The 19,436-nt window shown below is 52.0% G+C and overlaps 1 protein-coding gene across 1 annotated transcript; it reads right to left on the bottom strand.

The window, feature by feature from the left end:
• Positions 1-332: 332 nt before the first annotated feature.
• On the bottom strand, positions 333-10,659 carry LOC138429457 (chymosin). Its single transcript, XM_069571004.1, has 9 exons — positions 10,522-10,659; positions 7,456-7,606; positions 6,559-6,676; positions 5,655-5,773; positions 4,233-4,432; positions 3,538-3,651; positions 2,053-2,197; positions 1,331-1,429; positions 333-607 (listed from the first exon to the last, which is right to left on the bottom strand). The coding sequence occupies exons 1-9, from the start codon at positions 10,581-10,583 to the stop codon at positions 470-472; spliced, it is 1,146 nt and encodes a 381-aa protein (XP_069427105.1). The 5' UTR covers positions 10,584-10,659; the 3' UTR covers positions 333-469.
• Positions 10,660-19,436: the final 8,777 nt, after the last annotated feature.

Genomic DNA, 19,436 nt, shown 5'->3' with positions numbered 1-19,436 from the left:
ACCTAGAGCTATTGTCTCGCTGGGCAAACATTCTCTACTCAATTCCACCTCAAGCCCTTGTTCCGCAGGTACAATCTCAGCCTAGAAAGGTCTTCCTTACTGCATTCTTTCCCTAAAAACATGTAGAATGAGGAAACAGGAAGACAAAACGGATCTTGTTTTTAAAATCCTGACCTGATTTTGAAATGGCCAATTTCCTTGTGAAGGTCTCCACCTATCAACTCCCCAACCCTCCTCTACGCATGTGGCCCTGGCTCTGCTGGACACACCATGTGACTGTCACATCCCACCCCCAGAGCGGTGCAGGGGTTCAGCCCCAAAGAAAGCCAGACTTTGCAGAAAGACAACATTTATTGAGAATCATCTGTCTGGAAACCTCATCTGTGTGTGCACACGTGTGCTCACGTACATGTGTGCGTGTATATGTGCAGGTGTGTGGGGACAGTGAGGTTCTTGGTCAGCGATGTGATCAGATGGCTTTGGCCAGCCCCACGAGGTTGTTGGCCCTGTCAAAGACGCTGTAATACTCTCGGATGAAAACATCCCCCAGGATCCATTGATGGGAATGATTTTCACCCTGGAAGCCACTGGTGCAGAAGCCCTCCTCCTGGGAAAGGGAAGCAGGCATGAAGCTGGCTCCAACCCCAGTTGCTGTCTTTCCCTACCCCACCCCCTCAATCACCCTCTCATCTATTATCTCCTTTCACCCTTGAAATCACCTTCGGAGGTAAGCAAACACGTATCAGATTTGTCTGCTCAACAAATGAAGAAATTGATATTCAGAAATAAAGTGACTGAATCCAAGGTCATCTAGTGGGTCCCCTCCCCCCTCACTTGTCCTCCCAAACCCCCCACCCTCCTGCTTTCAGCACCTATGGCCCTGACAACCCGCCCCCCCCCCCCCACACACACACACCGAGAAGGTCTGGGGACCCCAGGCCTTGACTCTTTGGAGTGCTGAGGATTAGATTAAAGCTGAAGCCAGCAAGGCAGTAGGGACAAAGTTTGGGTGCCCACAAAGCCCAGGCTACTAAGAAAAAGCCTGAACAAAGCCCAAGGCCCCAGGGCTTAGAAGTCAGCACAATGGATGGAGATTCCTATGAGTGGCCCCCGCCCTCCCTTGGGGCCTGGGGTCTGTCCTTCTGGTTTGCCCTACTTCTCCCAGGATGAAGTTGCCCCCAGGACAGCCTCATCCTATTCCGAAGGGCCGAGTGGTCTAAACATACAACCTGTTCTTTCCATCTAGGCCTTGACACGTATCACTAACATGCTGAGTTGCCAAGAGAAAGGAGAGCTGGGTGAAGCCAGGCTCCTCCCTGGAGATGCATACCTGGCTGGTATAGGCGTGGGGGGTCAGTGGGTACATTTTGCCATTGATCTCAAAGACCACAGTGGGCATGCTGCTCAAGCTGTCGCAGTCGATGTCAAACTAAAGAACAGAGGGAGGGAAGTCCTCTTAGAAGGGCCATGGGTGCGATCTGACTGCCAGAGGAAGTCAGAGGAAGTGTGATCTGACTGCCAGAGGAAGTCCCAGGCAGGACCCCTTGCTCTGCACTGGAGCTGAGCAGAGGGGAGGATCTGCTACTCAGAGGACCCCAGGGAAGTTCTTGGATCTCAAGGGAGTCGCGGTGATGGGGACCACCTGTCATCCAGCCCAGGGACAGACACCAGCTGGAGACAAGGATGGAGACAAGGGGGGGTTGGCCTCGACGTCTTCCTCCAAGCCCAGCCAGAGCTCCCAAGGACACTGGGAGCACTTAGCTGACAGGGAGAAAGCGGGGAGACTCATTGGTGGAGGGCATAGCAAAGCTCAGAGAGTCAGGGATGTGTGACCCTCTCTGGGGACAGAAGGTCAGACTGCTGTCACTGTGTGAGACATAGGAGCCCCAACGCCAAGTGGCCAAAGCTAGAAGAGCCAGGTCATCGTGAAGGCCTCCCACCCCCTATAGGAGAACAGGCCCCTCACCATTTCCCTACGTCATTGTCTCCAGGTACAAAGCGGGTTCCCTCTTTGGAGGTTCTGGGGAGGTGGGGATATGGGTCTGGCCTTACCTCGCCATACTGGTTCTGTGTGGCTCCAATGGCCTGCTGGATGTTGAGGATGTCGCTGCTGGGCCCGACCAGCTTGGAGGTGCCCGTGTCCAGGATGGCCTGACAGCCACCCTCACAGGCCACAACCGCACCGCTGATGGTGACACTACAGAGGGGAGACAGGGCGGCCTTGCCATGCGTCCAGCATCCAGCCCTCCCTCCTTGGACCCCTTCTAGCCTCCCCTGCCAGGGACCTTGGCAGGAAGGAAGCCCAGCCATCCCAGGACCTTTTCTTTCAGTTCCTTTCTAGAGCCCCCATAACTTCCTGAACTCAGAGAAAAAAACCCAAAATCACTTTCTCCCAACTCAGCAGTGGCTGAATGGAGGCCGCCTGATCTTCTCTGGGACAGAAGCGTCACTGAACCAACAAAGCCACATGCACTAAGGGAGAGGGTAGGAGGAGCACCGCACGCTTTGCCCAAAGATCTGGTTTCCAGTTTTCTCCTGCCATGTCCTTGCTGCAGGCTCCCCAGCCTTCCTGCACTCAGGCTTCTCATCTGCAAAATGGGTCCATTAGCACCCCTTGACTTCCTTGACTTACCCAGGGGATGGGCATGAGGTTCAAACTCGATGTTAGTAAATTACAAAATGAAGATAATCATAGAACCGCTCTACAGGATTTCAGTGAGGAGCAAATGAAGCAGTCACATTCTCGCCCAGCACAATGCCTGGCAGGTAGTAGTGCTGGATAAGCACAGGGCCCATGTTAAGCTGCTTCAGTTGTGTCTGACTCTTTACAACGCTATGGACTGTAGCCCACCATGCTCCTCTGGCTATGGGATTCTCAGGCAAGAGTACTGGAGTGAGTTGTCATTTCCTCTCCAGGGGATCTTTCTGACCCAGAGATAGAACCCACATCTCTTATGTCTCCTGCAGAGGCAGGTGGATTGTTTATCACTAGCGCCATCTGGGAAGCGCCATCTGGGAAGCCCCAGATAAGGCTTCCCTGGTAGCTCTGCTGGTAAAGAATCCACCTGCAATGCAGGAGACTCCAGTTTGATTCTTCAGTCTGGAAGATCCTCTGCAGAAGGGATAGACTACCCACTCCAGTATTTTTGGGCTTCCCTGGTGGCTCAGACGGTAAAGAATCCACCTGCAATGTGGGAAACCTGGCTTCGATCCCTGGGTTGGGAAGATCCCCTGGAGCAGGGCATACAACCCACTCCAGTATTCTTGCCTGGAGGATTCCATGGACAGAGGAGCCTGGCAGGCGACCGTCCATGGGGTCGCAAAGAGTTGGGACATGACTGAGCGACTAATCACAGCACAGCACAATCTTATTAATAAAGTGTAAGTGAATGGTCAGCAATCTCACTATCAAGGACCCTTGGCCCTGGAGCGTCTGATTCAGACTCGGACGGGACGAGCTACTGGGCTGCGCCCTGGATCCCCGCGGCCCCACACTGGAGCCGGCCTCTGGCGGGGCCGCGGCTGCCCCGCGCCCACCTGTCCACGGTGAACTGCCAGTACTTCTGCAGCGTCACGGGCACCCAGTGGAGGGACCCTGTGTAGTAGGACGGGTCGATGGCCCCCAGCGTGAGCATGCTCCCCTGGCCACTCCTGAAACCGAGGAGAGGCATGTCAGTGGACCCTGACACCGTGGCTCTGAGAAGCGGTATCCCAGCCCCACACAGGGCGGAGGCGATTCAGATCCCTCCCAGCTCTTCTCCCACCCCCAACCCCCACCTCCACCCCACGGGCTTCAGATGAGCTCTCCCAGCTCTTCTCCCTGCTGCTCCAGGCTCTTCTCTAATACCTCCTGCATACTGAAAGGAGAAGCCTGAACTCCCTCAGAGCCTGCTATAAGTGTCTGAGAATCTCAATGACATCAGTAAATAATTACTGAGGCCTATCACTTTGGGAGAAAAAAAGAGGTTAAAATCCCCTATGCAGAGATAGAGTCAAGCTTCTTTTCTTAAATGCCAGAAATGAAGGTCAAACTAGGGCCCAGTGGACCCTGGCTGCATCCACGACCCATGTTGGGGCCTTTAAACAGAGGGTTAGATGTGCCTGGAAATAAGGAGAGGTGTGCTTCAATGCTGGTGTCCTTGAACTACAGTGTCCCCGAGAGGTAGTCCCTCCTCAGTCAGCGGTCCCTGCCAGGCCACGGAAGTCCAGCCCAGGCTGGGTGCAGCTCCTACCTGTCCATGTAAACCGAGAACAGGTCCTGGGCCACCAGGCGCCTGTCCATCATGTTGTCAAACACGGGCACCGAGTACTCTGAGGCAAGCGAGGGGTAGGCCATCCCCAGGATCCCGTCGAACTCGGCATAGGTGAAGACATCCCCAGGCTCCTGGGTGCTCAGGCCTACTGTCTGCTGGATGTCCACAATGTTGGAGACCTGCAAGAGAGACAGAGTGACCTCCACCAGGGGGCCCTACGGCCAGAGGACCCAGAGAGGGCTCAGGTCAAGCCCATCTTCTCCAGCCCGCCCTCCCCTCTATGGGCAGTGTAGTATGGGCACTTAAGAGAAACGTTTCCCTTTTCAGCTCTGTGCCGTGGTTTTGAGGGAATGGGTCTGACGAGGCAGAAGACTGATTGGCAGGGGAAGAGAGGGCACAGGCGGGGGTACAGAGAGCAGTGCTCATGGTGCAGAAATTGAAGGTGAGCTGAAAGAACAGGGTGAAACAAGGGCTGCTCAAAGGGACCTCTGCCTGCCTGCAGCCCTTCCACTGGCTGCACCCGGGGCGCCTCCCTGGGAAGCGCTGTGGGCACAGTAGGATGCATAGAAAGAACATGCCCGCAGTGTGCATCTGAAAGACCTTACTGTACATCCTTGCTTTGCCATGAGCTGTGTGACCGTGGACAAGTACTTCTCTGAGCCTTCAGGCTCACAGCAAAACAGACTCCAGCCAGACGCCAGGAAGAACTCAAGGAAGAGCAAGCTGATGAGCACCAAGGGATACTGCTTGATTTTAATTTTAGATGGTGGGTGAGGATGGAAGGAAAGATGCTAACATGTATTGGGCACTTACTATGTGCGGCCATTGAATCAAGTACTTCAGAAGGCAGAGGGCCGAGAGCAAAGGGAGGCCTTGTCCAGAGGGCACAGATGCTTTCTGACTTGAAAGGAGGCGCTGCTCTATGACTTATAAAGTGAAGTCAAATCCAGAGAGGCAGAGACGTGGGTCTGACAGCACCCACCATGACCAGCTATGTGACTTCAAGCAAGTTATCAGCTCATCTGATCCTTGGGTCCCTCGTCTGAACAATGGGGGTGAGACTAGCTTCCTCAAAGGGTTGTTGAAAGAACTAAATTTAAGATGAGATCACAGTGACTATGCCAAGGATAAGTGAAACGGGGATGGAAACTGGACCCAGAGAAGCCTCTCGGGTGGGAGCTGACATGGAAAGGAAAAGGGGAAGGGAGGGAGGGACACGCCGCAGCTGCTGCTGGCTAAAACCCCTCTCAGAATCCTCTCCCGGGGGGCCACCCACAGGGGCAGGACACAAAGAGCCCCTTGGCACCAGTCATGGCACAGCCCAGAGCCAGGGTGTCTGGGTGGGGCAGTGGCTGGTGGGCAGGGAGAGGGGAGGACCGGCTGGCCCCAAGGTCCGCTCACAGTGACGGTGTCGAAGCCCAGGATGCCCTGCATGCTGCCCGTCCCATAGCGGATGGACAGGGGCTTGCCCAGGTTCTGGAAGGTGGACGACTTTCTTGGGTCGAAGCGCTGGTGGTTTTCTGGAACACAGGCTCAGGGTTAGTGGGACTCAGAGCATCTTCTCTCCATTTGACAGTGCTAACAGGGGCTAAATCCTTACCAGCTCTCGTAAGAATATGGTCTCAATACTGACCATTCTCTCTACTGAAAATAAGCAGCCAGTTCTATCTGGACCCCACAAAGCTCAGTCAAGAAAATTATTCTTTGCTGCTCAATCCACCTCTCTGACCCCCCCAGTGCTACCTTCATAACTTCCAAACAAAACGAAAAAAAGAAAGCCATCTCTGTGGTTTCCAGAGACTAGCTTATACCAGCTTTGTAATTTCCAACAAGTCTCTTTGCTTCTCTCAACCTTGGTTTCCTCACCTGGTGAATAAGGATAAAAAGAGCACCGATCTCCCAAGATGGTTGGAGAAACAAATTATTTACATATATTTAATGTTTTCTCAGTACCTCTCACTTCATTCTCTTAGAACCGACTGGCATGTCATGGCCCCATTTTATAGAAAGAAAAACTGAGCACCCAGGAGGGTAAGGTGTCTGCCTTGACTCCTAACAGAGCCAAAAATATGAAACAAAGTTCCCCCATGTCTAACTGGTGCTTTATGCATCAGATCTGTGATTTGCACATCTACCCAGTCTGCAGCCAGTGGGAGGGTTGAGCAAGGAGATAGGACACAACTGGGAGTCTGGGAATGTCCAAGCCAGCTCTCCCCACAACACGCAGACACATCCCACCCCAAGCCTGGCCAGCCTGACCACGACTGGCAGAGTGGAGAGGTGGGCGGGGCAGGGTGTCACTCACTGCAGGCATTGCTCTTGCAGTAGATAGAGGGTACCCAGAAGTCAGAGGAGCCGGTGTCAAACAGCACGGTGAACTCCTGGGGCGGGGTCCCGAGGTAGATCTTCCCAAAGTACTGACTCTGAAGACAGACAGCACCGGGTCAGGCTGGGAGCACCACGTAGGATTGGGGAGCATTGATGCCCAGCCCGGTGCCTGTTCAGTTCTGTAGGCTCCGTGATTTCTGCCGCAAATCCTGCAACCCCTGCTGGAACTGCCCCCAGAGCAGACACTAGAGCAAAATGTAAGCCCTGCCTGGTAAGGAGCCTGGGGCACCTGCCAGGGACAGGGACACAGAGGTGGGATACCAGCCAGGTACAGACGCCAGACCCAAGGTGCCCCAGACACACCTCCTTCCAGCTCTCTCTGTGTGTCAAAACTGGGGCTCAGATGGAGGTGGGGATGACCTAGATAAGGAAACGAGGGCACCGAACAGAAAAAGGGTGGGTTGTTTACTGAGTGACAGATGAGAGAGACAGGCTCCAGAAAAGAAGAGGGCATGGGGGGCGCTCCTGTCATGTCCCGGGAAGCTGACAGTGGGCACCAGCTGCCCCCTCCCTGCCCCGGAAACCTAAGTCGTGGGTTCCTTGGACCTGGAAAGTCAGGTGTGAGGCTGGATCTGGGCGCAGACCATGTGTCCCCAAGGGATGCTGTCTGCGGGCAGGTCATCCGGGCTCAGACCCTTGAAAGTGAGAGGACTGGTTTTGCAGGGACTGCTACTTCCTGAGAGCTACTGAGGGGTGGGAGATGGCTTCACACACCCCCATAGGGCTCCCTGATTCCTGAAAGAGGGAAAGGAGGGGCGGGGTGTCCATCACGCTGTGTGGGAATCATTACTGGAAGGCTGGCAGAACCACTCACATCCAGGTAATTGGTCAAGGGCACACTGGCCACCTCCCCAAAGCCGGAGTACTCGCTGCTGACGCCATATTGCTGTTTCTGCAGGAAGTCCTCCAGAAGCCCACGCTCCTTCAGTGCCTTCCTCAGAGGCTTGCCTTTGTACAGTGGGATCCTGAGGAGAGGGGAAGAATTAGTGATGAGGTGGGCATCTCCCCAGGGCCACCCAGCCTCAGAGGAGCCCAGAGGCTCTGGGCTCCATAAGTTATTTCTCCATTTTTTGTATCATTACCTAAAGTAAACATCGAGTTCTACATTAGCTTGTGCTGGCCGTTACCAGCTGCAATGCACTCTGATATTTCCAACTCCTTTCTCTTTTTTAATGCTGGTGGAAACTCAGTCGATGTATTTTATAAGCCACTAATGGGCTTCCCTGGTGCCTGGGCTTCCATGTTGGCTGAGACAGGAAGAAATCTGCCTGCAATACAGGAGACCCAGGTTTGATTCCTGGGTCAGGAAGATCCTCTGGAGAAGGAAATGGCAACTCACTTCAGCATTCTTGCCTGGAGAAGTCTGTGGACAGAGGAGCCTGACAGGCTGCGTCCATGGGGCCGCAGTCAGACACGACCGAGCAGCTAACACACACAGTGAGTTTGCACCTCTGGGGCTTGAAAGGCACTCAGCAGACTCTCATTCAGTCTCCAATTCTTGCTGTGGACCTACTATGTGCCAGGCACTGTATGGGGTACCGGGGATACATGAAAAGCCTGTCTCTACCCTCCAGGAGCATACTGTGTAGGGAAGAAAATGGTGTCCCCCACACTCTGGAGAAAGCTATGACCAAGCTCCCACACTTGGCCAACCCCTGTTCTCCGCTCTCTGGGCAGCCTAACATGGGTGGAATTTCTTCAGAGTGTTTCAGCACAGAGCATGGTCCCCAGTGAATATGGTTAAAGTTTAGATGATAGATGATGGAGGCAGATCAGCAGGAAGAGAATCAAGAAGGAAGACAGCAGAAGCTGGTTGGAGACTCGGTCTCTGGCAGCTGGTGGCTGGTCAAGGCCCTCTGAGCTTCGACTTCCGTGCAAAATGGATTATCTCTCCCTTTCCAGCCACTCTCGGGCACTGCTGTGGACGAACTGAGTGACTTAACCTCTCCAGCTCTTAGTTTCCTCTCCTGCAGTGGAAGACTAGAGCGTGATCGTTCCCGGTGTCACCCAGCTCTGAGTCACGTGGTCCTCCTCCTTGGGGCTGTTTTAAGGACAACTGGAGCCCACAGGTGTGAAAGAGCTTTGAGAGTAATATAAGGGCAGCAGGTTTAAGACTCATAAAGAAAATGGATTTTCTCACGTTGTTCATGTCTCAAATGGATCCCATATGGAACGCCTCGTATATTAATGACGGTCTCTCCTCTGGTGCCTCCCGCCCCCAGCCCTCATGTGTGAATTTGGCTGAGACCTGATCTATTAATAGAAATGAAAGTTTCTCCAGACATTTCTCAGCCTTTGTCTCTGATGACAGAAAAGGACTTCAGCCCGAAAAAAAGGAAGTTGGGCTGAGCTCCTGGGAGCAAGCCCACAGCTGTCCTTTCCCGTGTCCCCATGTCTTTCTGCTTGTTCCGACTCTGGTTCCCAGTCAGCTCAGGACCCACAGGCTGAGCGCCTGGTGACTCTCGCAGCAGTAGCTGCGACTCTACTGATCTGTCCTGTCTCGGCACAGGACCCGGAAAGCCCCCCTCGAGGCAAGCGAGGCTCGAAGGCGGTCTACTGCCCCGTGCTAAGAGCCAGGAATGCAGCCCTAAACATTTGCAGCTCCAACCACCACGGAAACCTCCACCCCATTTCTGCCTCCAGATGCCACGCTGAGCCGGCCAGGTACCTGGCACTTGAAAGAACTCTACTCTTAAGACCACCACCTGCAGCCCCCACTGGTGAAAGACACCGGACCCCTTTTTAGGGACCCTGCTTCCCAGGGATGGATTCAGGTTCCCCTGGGCTCGGGCCTTGACGGAGCTCGAACCTAGGAACCAGAGGTAGTGTGGCGTCATGGCAAGAGTGCCAGTCCAGGGGACTTCTCTGGTGGTGCAATGGTTAAGAAGTCATGCTTCTGCTGCAGGGGGCATGGGTTCAATCCCTGGCTAGGGCACTAAGAGCTCAGATGCTGCACCGTGTAGCAAAAAAAAAAAAGTGCCAGTCCACTTAGGACCAAGTCTGGCTCCTTCATATCTAACCACAAGGCCTTGGACAGCTCAAGGACCCTCCCTAAACAGCAGTTTCCTCACCTGTGAAAGGCAAAAAATATTATCTACCTAATCCCTGAGGCTTAGTGAGAGTATAGGTTAAGCCCTAGTTAAGTGTCTGGCATCTAGTAGCAAGCACTCAATAAATACCAGTTATAATTTGGGGAGGAGAACCTGGAAACTCCACCCACAAAGGGTGTGGCACAACAGAGAACTCTAACTGATGCACACATAACTCTTACAACGTGCCAGGCACTCTTCAGAGCACTTTATAAATACTAACTCATATACCCCTTATGAGGGCTTCCCTGGCCCATTGGCTAAAGAATCTGCCTGCCAATGCAGGAGACTCAGGTTTGATTCCTGGGTAGAGAAGGTCCCCTGGAGAAGTGAATGGCAACCCACTCCAACTTTTGCCTGGAGAATCCCATGGACAGAGGAGCCTGGTGGGCTACAGTCCATGGGATCACAAAGAGTCGAACAACAACAACTTACCCTTCAGGACAACCCTATGAGATGGATACTTCTGTCATCCTAAATTTACAAGTTTACGTTATGTTCATGATGAAGCTAAGGATCAGGCAGTTTGACTCCAGGAGCTGTGTGCTTAATTCCCACACAGCCCATCTGACCCCCTGTTCTTGTTCACCACGCCCTAAAGGATAGGGGAATGCTTTGGAGGAAAAGGCCCCAACATAAAAGGCAGAACTGACTGGTAACGATTATCCCGGGAACCTGCAACATTTCCTCGCGGTCTCCCGAGGGGAACCGATGGCTGGAAGACGAGGGAGACACCTCCCCGCAGCAGATGCATGCGATGCCCATCCCCTCCCCTGAGGCCTGACACTTACCTGGTGATCTCAGCGCCCTGGGAGAGAGCGAAGACAGCAAGTAGCACCACAAGACACCTCATCTTGGATCCGGGTCCGGCCGCTGCTGCAGCCAGGGCCCACTCCCACAGCTTTTATAGAAGGTGCGGGGCTCCCTCTGGCTGGGAGCCCAAGCTGCAGAGATAGCCCCTAAATTCGGGCCACTCCACAAACACATTAAGATAGCACCCAGACTACACAACACCCACTCTGATAAGGGCCATGGGTTCCACCACACCGGGGACTTCAAAGTTGAAGGGTACACATGCCTGATCTTCAGGCCAGGAAATGTCATGCAAGCCTCCCTGACCTGATTTCCCCTTTCAGACAGGACCTCTTGAGCTAACACAGGTGGGGCCACCGCCAAAGCCCTATCTCACGTCCCACCTTGTGGTCAGTAAAGAGGCCTGTTCTCAATAGGCCCCTTCCAGCCCTCAATGCCTCGCTTTCCTGGGCCTGACTTCACAGGAGCCCCAGCCTGCCCTGTCCAGGGGTCTCGCAGCCCAGTCCTCCCAGCCCAGGTTTCCAGAAGCTGCTCAGGCTTCTCCCCAAGGGGCATCTGACGCCAAGGGTGCTTGTTCAGTCTGTCACCTCCATCTAAGAGAGTTGTAGGGACTTCCTTGGTGGTCCAGTGGTTAAGTCTCCATCTTCCAATGTGGGGCGAGAGGGGCGGGGGCGCAGGTTCGATCCTTGGTCGGGGAACAAAGATCCTGCATCCTGCATGCTGTGTGGCATGGTCAAAAAAATAAAAATAAATTTTTAAACCTCCAAAAAATAAAAGAGATGCAGGCCCAAGACTGCTGCTCCCCACAAGGTTGTGGCCCTTGGTTCCATGTCAGAAGGATGTTGGGAGGGGAGGGTTAGATGCCAGACTCCATGAGCCACTGGGAGGCCTGGGGAAGGTGGGCAAAGAGGGCAGACTTGTGCCACACACCGAGGAAAAGGAGGAAGCTACGACATGATGGTTTGGGAGATGGGTTAGGCGTCTGAGCCACACACAGAGGACCCGGGAGAGTCTCTCAGGGGCAGACGTGCAGGGGTTTGGGACAAGTAGAGGGTCCCAAGGTCCAGGCCAGACATGCTCTCAGGCCTGGAGCCTGGGAGAGAATCAGGCCTAAAGGGAAAACAAAGACACAAACACAAAAGTGGAGATCACATCCCAGGTATGAAGGGAGACTGGGAACTGGAAGATCAGGTTCAAGCCAGGTTAAGGCTTTGGGACCATGGATGTGAGGGAGACTGAGGTGCCGGCCACCCATATCCTGCAGGACAGAGGTCTACAAAGTGAGGAAGGCCTGATGAGGTGGAAGATGGGGGCATAGACCTGGAGCAGAGAGGACAGGCTGGGCAGTAGAGAGGTGGACCCTGGACACAGGGAGGTGAGGTGGTGGGGGACTCTGAGAGGGACAGACCCAGGAGTTTATGTATTTGACTTGCAAAGGCCTCAGGAGGCCAGTCGACAGGGGACCTGAATGTTTTATGACAGGCCTTAGGAAGACAAACAGGGAAAGATTGAAAGCAGGAGGAGAAGGGGGGACAGAGGATGAGATGGTTGGATGGCATCGTCAACTCAATGGACATGAGTTTGAGCAAACTCTGGGAGATGGTGAAGGACAGGGAAGCCTGGTGTGCTGCAGTCCATGGGGTTGCAAAGAGTCAGACACGACTTAGCAACTGAACAACAAACAACAGGAGGGCAGGCATACCCCATCCTGGCCATGGCAGTGCTCCACCCCCATGTCCTTTCCCAGCAGGCCAGGACGTTGCTGCTTCTCAGGCCCCAGGAAGCAGCCGTGGGCACATTCAGTATTCCGAAAACACCCTAACAGCATCATCAGGGCACCCTCCCTTTCCAAAAGCCAGGGAAGTAGAGAGAAAATAACACCACCAAATGGTACAGCGTGTGCCTTGTTTCCTTCCCTGAGGAGGCTGTCCTGCCAGACCAGGGCCTGCATGTCCTCTCTCAGTGGCCCTGCATCCAACTGATGCTTCCCCCCACACATGCCTAGCATGACCCTTGGTGGGCTTCCCTGGTGGCTCAGATGGTGAAGAATCCGCCTGCAATGCAGGAGACCTGGGTTCGATCCCTGGGTTGGGAAGATCACCTGGAGGGGTAATGGCAGCTCACTCCGGTATTCTTGCCTAGAGAATCCCATGGACAGAGGAGTCTATGGGGTCCCAAAGAGTCAGACATGACTGAGCAACTAAGCACAGCACAGCATTGACACATGGGGGATGCTCAATAAATGCTTGGTTGAGCAAATGAATGGACAATTGATCTTGCCACCACTTATGGCATAAATAGAGGGTTGCATCTTTATTATGGCCTCAGATGAGGAGATGGAGGCTCGGAGAGGTTAGAGTTCTTGCTCATAAGGAAAAAGAGCTTGAACATTAAAAAAGGCCTTTCACAAGACTCCTCCTGGTTTGATGTGCTACAGTTTAGCACAGGGCCTGACAAGTTATGGGGGCAAGGTGGGGTGGGTCATGAGTTTACACTGTCAAGTCTGGGGCAGCACTGCTTCAAGCTCACTGCTCACAACCTCTGGATATCCCTTGGGACAGTCATACTTACGAGCAGTAGGCCCATCTGTAGTATCTGGGGCTGGGGCCTGTGGGTGTCAGCACATGAGGCAGGAGTGCAGTACTCCACCCACCCGCCACCATCTCTCCCCGCACCAGCTCCACGTTGCCAGTGGCCCAGCATGACCCAGCAGCAAACACTCCTGGACAATGAGCCTTGAAACTCAGGCTCAGCCGCCTCTCCCTCTGGAAGGTGACCCTCAAAGCCAAGAACCAAAGCACTGGTTTTTCCGTGTTTATTCACGAGATTGGGATCATTCTAACAGCATTCAAGTGCACACTATCAGGAAGGCTGCCTCAGACTGCACAGGATGTTAGGACTGCTAATCCCCGGGAAGCAGGCCAAACACTTCAAAAAGCTTTTTGAAAAGCCACGATAAGATTTCATCACTGGTTACCCAGAGCCAGGTGGGGACAGCTCCCCTTGGTCTAGATTCCTTGTGTCGGGGAATTGACCCACAGAAGTGGCTCAAACAAAATTAGGGCCCAGGGACAGCCTCTCCAGGGTACCCAGCGGTGTGACCTCCACTCAGACGTGAGCAGCAACAAGGTCAAACATGCACCCTTCCCTGAGCATCTCCTATGAGCTCACACTGTGTGGAGATGGGCGGCTTATCTCATCTCCACCTCCAGGGAGCCCACAGTCAAGTGGGGGGAAAGATTGGTTCTGGTTGGTGACCCTGCTGTGATCCAAAGAACCAGACACCTCTTCTACCAGCATTGGTTTGCAGGGGAGCATGGTTTCTGGAAAGTATGTGTGGGACAGTCCTGGGCTTGAACCCTGGCCATGTGGCAATGTGACCTTGAGTGAATCCCTTTACTTCTCAATGCCTCAGTTTCTTCTTCTGTAGACTAGAGACAATGACACTGAGAGGGTCATGTGAGGGTCAAAGATAAGAGAGTCTAGAGCTGCTATTCGTTACACTTCCTACAAATGGGAGACATAAACGACTGAGGCTGTGTGACCTTAAAAATTTCAGTCATTCCCCAGTCTCAATTCTTCATCTGTGAAATATGGGATTCACAAGCTCACAGAGCTGGTCTCAATCTCTGCTGTGTTCAAAGCAGCAGTTCTTTTTTCTGCTCGAGGAATCAACTGAATTTCTGCACTGTGCCCCCAGCCCTCCGGACTGAGGGGCCAATTAACCTTAGCCGTTTCTGCAGCGCCCCGCAGGTGTGCTTTGATGCACATGACTCTCCAGCTGGTCAAGTTTGCAAGGGGTAGGGGGTGCGTGGTGGTCTTCCTTGTCCCTGCCTGAGCTCCTGTTGCCTCCATGTCTCACCTGAGCCAACCCAGTCTTCTGGAAGTTGCCTCGGTCCTATTCCCCCAGACAAACCACATGGACCCTCCACCCTGACCTTGCCTTCTCCCTTGCAGAATCTGGGTCCCCACCACTCACAATCTGCCTGAGTCCCCTGCCTCTGCTACATCCTCTGAGGGGCCCCAGGTTCTTCCAGGGCTTTAGGAGAAAGGTCCTGCTGTGCCAGTCCTTCTGCTTCCTGCCCTGCCCACGTCTTCCCTAAGACAAACAGAGGCAGAGCTGGCTTTTCCTTTCCTGAGGAAAAGAGAAAGGAGAAAATGAGAGGATTTTTTAAAACTAATAGATCAGTACCTCAAAATATTATTCAAAATATGATTCTTGGGGGTGCATCCTCTCAGCTTGACCACATGACCCTCCCAGCACCAAAACCCTATAGTTCAGCAAAGATGACCACATCACATCCACACTCAACAAGCCTCTGGCTGAAGAAGATGGGAGGAGTCCAGGGGTCTTTAATGCAGGACAGAGGAACTGCAATGGCTCACCCGAGAGAGATCTCAGAAGGCCGGAAACCTGGAAAACGCGTTGGAAAAGATTGCTGGCACCTGTGGAAGTCCCCACCCTTCTCCCCTCCTGACCGCAAAGGGATCCATCCCTGTGAGTGACATCCTGGCCAGTCCTCCAGTCTTGGTCAGCAGAAATCTGGGAGAGACCAGCTCCCAGACTCCAAACCCATACCTCTGTTCTGCATCAAGTGACCTGAGCCCTGGGAATGTCTGCCCAACACGTCACAGAATTGCTGGGTCCTCTCATGTGAACACTGGGGTTGGGGACCCGGCCCCCCGCACACACAGGAGAGCACATTGTGAGTTATGGGAAAATGCAACGGGGAAGCCCATTCCAGCTTCCTGAATAGAATGGGGGAGAGAAAGAGGTAAAAGTGACCTCCCCCAACTCCAATGCCGGACTCAGGGTCCCCAGCAAACCAAGTCTCTGGATCACTGGGTCATGCATCTTAAGATCGTGTTTTGCTTTATAAACACAATTTTAAGGAATCACCAAATAGCTGGGAAAAAGGATTTGGTCAACATTAAGTAATAGTTTTGTCAAGTTTTGTAATAGTAATGTCAATTTCTGGCTTCAGTACTTGCTTTTTTACGTGTTGTTTAGTTGCGGGAATTCTTTGCATATTCTGAATGTTAACCCCTTATTAGGTATTTGGTTTGCAAATATTTTCCCCCATTCAGTGGATTGCAGTTTCACTCTGTTGACGTGCCCTTTGATATACAAATGTTTTTTGTTTGTTTCGCTGTAATCTAATTTGTTTCTTTGCTTGTACTTTTGGCATCAAATGCAAGAAATCGTTGCCAAATCCAATGTCATGAAGCTTTTGAAGTTGAAGTTTGGGATTGAGTTCTCCTCCCCAACTATTTAGTGATTCTTTAAAACTATATTTATAATGCAGACATTCATGATCTCAAGATGCATGACAGAGAGATTCTGTTTTGTTGTCCTGCCGTGGCTCATGTTCTCCATGGCCAACTTCTTTGTCCCCTTTTAGCCCTGGTTTGTCCCATCGTGTTGTGGAAGCATCTTGTGAAAGTGGAGGAACAGTCGGGAGGGGCCTGATTTCTACCAGAGAATCTCCTCATCCCTTTCTTCTTCTCTTCCCCCCACTTTTCCTCCTCTTTTCAACTCCCTGCTTGAAAAGCAACCCCACATGGGATTTAGGAGCAACCTGCCAGCCCCTCTTCCCAAAACTCCAGCTCAGTAGCTTTCCCCGGAGTGGGGCTTTGGGTATTGAGTAGCGTGCTCCATTGCTGTTTGGTTTCTAACTTCTTCTGAATGTGCTGAATGTCAAATTTATGACTATGGAATTTATTTGAAGAGGTCTTTGGATTGCCTCAGTCTTTAAAATCTTTTTATTTAGAAATAATTTCGAAATAAATTGTATGGAGATAGTACAAAGAATTCCTGATACCCTCAACTCAGATATGGAAAATGTTGAAATCTGACCACACCTGCTTTATTTTCTCTTATATGGTGTACTTAGAGAGGTCAGATTCATAAAGACTGAAAGCAGAATGGTGGTTGTCAGGGCCTGGGGGGAGGAAGGAAATGGGGAGTAATTGTTTAATGGGTATAGATTTTTCAGTTTGGCAAGATGAAAATAGGTCTGGAGATGGAGATAATGACGGCTGCACAGAATGCAAATGTACTTAATGCCGCTGGACTGGACACTTAAAACGATCAGCATGCTAGATTTATGGTGTGTGCTTCTTGGTATTAATCACTAAGTCGTGTTCGACTTTTGTGTGACCGCATGGACTATAGTCTGCCACGCACCTCTGTTCATGGGATTTCCCAGGAAGGAATACTGCAGTGGGTTGCCATTTCCTCCTCTAGGGCATCTCCCCCACCCAGGGACTGAACACGAGTCTCCTGCATTGGAAGGGGGATTCTTTACCACTGAGCCACCAGGAAGCCCCTTAGTGGACAGTAGGCTTTAAAAAAGCATAGCCCTTATTATTAATGTTTTTCTCCTCTCTTCTAATCACCACCAAAAACATACAGAGTGGCTATCTTTACCCATATTTTACAAACGAGAAAAATGAAGCTTAACAAAGCTGTCACTTACCCAGCTCCCAAATCAGAATATGATACTGCCAGGATTTCAATCCAGGACCAGTTTGACTCCAAAACCCGTGATCTTTCCATTCCACCCTGCTCGGGTCTCATTTAATGGATGAGAATCCTGAGGATTAGTGACACTGAGCACTAGGAGAAAGCTCAGATGCCCACAGGGGCCAGGCAGGTAATGGAGAAATCACCTGCCAGAGATTCTACTGAGAATCTTCGCTTTAACTAAATTACCGGTGAAGCAAGTAATATGATATGCGCCTATATGGTACTGGAGATTGTGTTTCCAATTCTGATTTTTAAAGTAGATATCAAAAAATAGAAATACACAGTTAATTTAATTGCCTTCCAAAAATTGTAAGCGTAATGCAGCCAGCACTGTGTAAATCAAGCAGATTATTTTCAGATCAGATGTAAACTCCAGTCACCCGGTGGCCACCCTAAGGAAGGTGCGGCGGAGACCCCGACACAGGTGTGGTGAGTTCAGATGTGTCTAAACAACCCTCTACAGCTGCATACCACACCCTCCAGTTAGGGCCACTGTGGGAACCCAATTCCAGGATGCCAGGATTCATCGTTTTCCAAGAGGTATAAGAAATGTAAGGGCTTCCTACATTCTCAAATGGTAGAGAATTTGCCTGCAATGCAGGAGACCCGAGTTCCATCCCTGGGTCTGACAGCCTCCCTGGAGAAGGAAATAGCAACCCACTCCAGTATTCTTGCCTGAAAAACCTCATGGACAGAGGAGCCTGGCGGGTTTCAGCCCACGGGGTCGCAAAGAATCGGACGTGACTGGTGGACTAACACTTCCACTCTAACACTTTCATAGGAAATGTGGGTTTGGGGGAAATATACCAAATTTTAAATACAGGTCACTTTATTTTTACACTGTGCAGACAAAATAAGACAGGCAAGCCCACATCGTCAGCCTCCAGTGAGTCTCCTCACTCTCGGGCACAGCCCAGACTCAAAAGAAATCCTGACTTCTAGGAATGGCACCCCACTCCAGTACTCTTGCCTGGAAAATCCCGTGGACGGAGGAGCCTGGTAGGCTGCAATCCATGGAGTCGCTAAGAGTTAGGCATGACTGAGTGACTTCACTTTCGCTTTTCACTGTCACGCATTGGAGAAGGAAATGGCAGCCCACTCCAGTATTCTTGCCTGGAGAATCTCAGGGACGGTGGAGCCTGGTGGGTTGCCCAGATGGGGTCGCACAGAGTCGGACGTGACTGAAGCGACTTAGCAGCAGCAGCTGCAGGCTGTAATGAAATCAGCCTGTGGTTTTTCCAGCCCAGAACTGGAGCGGGAGGCACAGAGGAGAAAGGATAGGCTGAGTGAGGGCAGTGCAGGATGCCCAAGCCTGACAGAACCCGCCCAAAGAGGCAGGTCTACAGACAATCTGACTTCATGGCTCATTTTTTCTTCCCGCAGTCAGATCTTTGCCTGAAGCTACACCAGAAGACCTGGCAGCCCGTTGTCAAGGGGAGGACTGCATGACAGCCGGCCACGCTAATTAAAGGGGATTTTTTTTCCTCCCAGATGAATGCGTGTTAAAAATATCAAATATTAATCACTGGCAACATTAATTTGTAATAATGCTTGTCTCCCTTTCAGCTTCTAAACCGACATCTGGCATGACTGCTTTGAAACTGACACCCGCTCCATCGAGGGATTTATAAATAGCCTGGGTTAAAATCTTCACCTTGAACCAAACAGGCTGACTCCATGCGGTGGTTTATGGAATGAAGGGGGCTGCCTCGGGCACTAAAGTCCTGGGTGGGTCTATTTGGGATAGTGTTTAAAACGTTAAAAAAAATAATAAATTAAAAAGACACCAACAGTGTACTGGGAGGGAGGGTTCTAGAGTGGCTCTGATGGCTTCCTCCCTGGAGGAGGTCAGCCTGCCTCCCACCTAGCCCATTTCATGCTAGGTGACAGGGCACAGGCTGTTTCATCCTGCCTTAAGTTCACCGTCCAGTTTCTATACTTGCTCTTGGTGACTGATTAGTGCAGACACCATCCTTTATTGAAGGGGCACAAAACCCACTTTCTATGGGCAGAAGAACAAGTCCTCTATCAGCCTGCAGAGCACCGTCAGTGCACAAGCTCACTGGGCCTGGGGTTCGCACCACCTCATTCCAGCCTCACAACAACCCTGCGAGGGGAATCCCAGTGGGAACGCCATTTCACTGAGGAGGAAGGTTAAAGAAGCTGCTTCCCTGAGGTTCCCCAGGCAGCTGGTGGTGGGCAGAGTCAAGATCATCCCAAGAAGAGGAGGTCCTTGGAGTCTCCTTGCTTAACACCTTTCCAACATTTTTCCTGTGGCTAAAACCCCAGCTTCCCAAGGGTCCCCTTTCCAGGAATTGGGATCCAGCATTTCTGCAATGGAACACAGGACTCTGGGTACCTAAT

Source organism: Ovis canadensis, chromosome 1 (genome assembly GCF_042477335.2).
Source record: "Ovis canadensis isolate MfBH-ARS-UI-01 breed Bighorn chromosome 1, ARS-UI_OviCan_v2, whole genome shotgun sequence".
NCBI lineage: Eukaryota > Metazoa > Chordata > Mammalia > Artiodactyla > Bovidae > Ovis > Ovis canadensis.
Note: the sequence above shows the minus strand (reverse complement) of the source record. Positions and strands in the feature narration are given on the sequence as shown.

Coding starts and splice junctions, on each gene's coding strand:
- LOC138429457 (XM_069571004.1), bottom strand. CDS start 10,583: ATGAGGTGTCTTGTGGTGCTACTTGCTGTCTTCGCTCTCTCCCAGGGC. Junction 6,677..7,455: donor CCTTGACCAATTACCTGGAT/GTGAGTGGTTCT, acceptor GTCTGTCTTCAG/AGTCAGTACTTTGGGAAGAT. Junction 4,433..5,654: donor TGGGCTTCGACACCGTCACT/GTGAGCGGACCT, acceptor TCTCTCTTGCAG/GTCTCCAACATTGTGGACAT.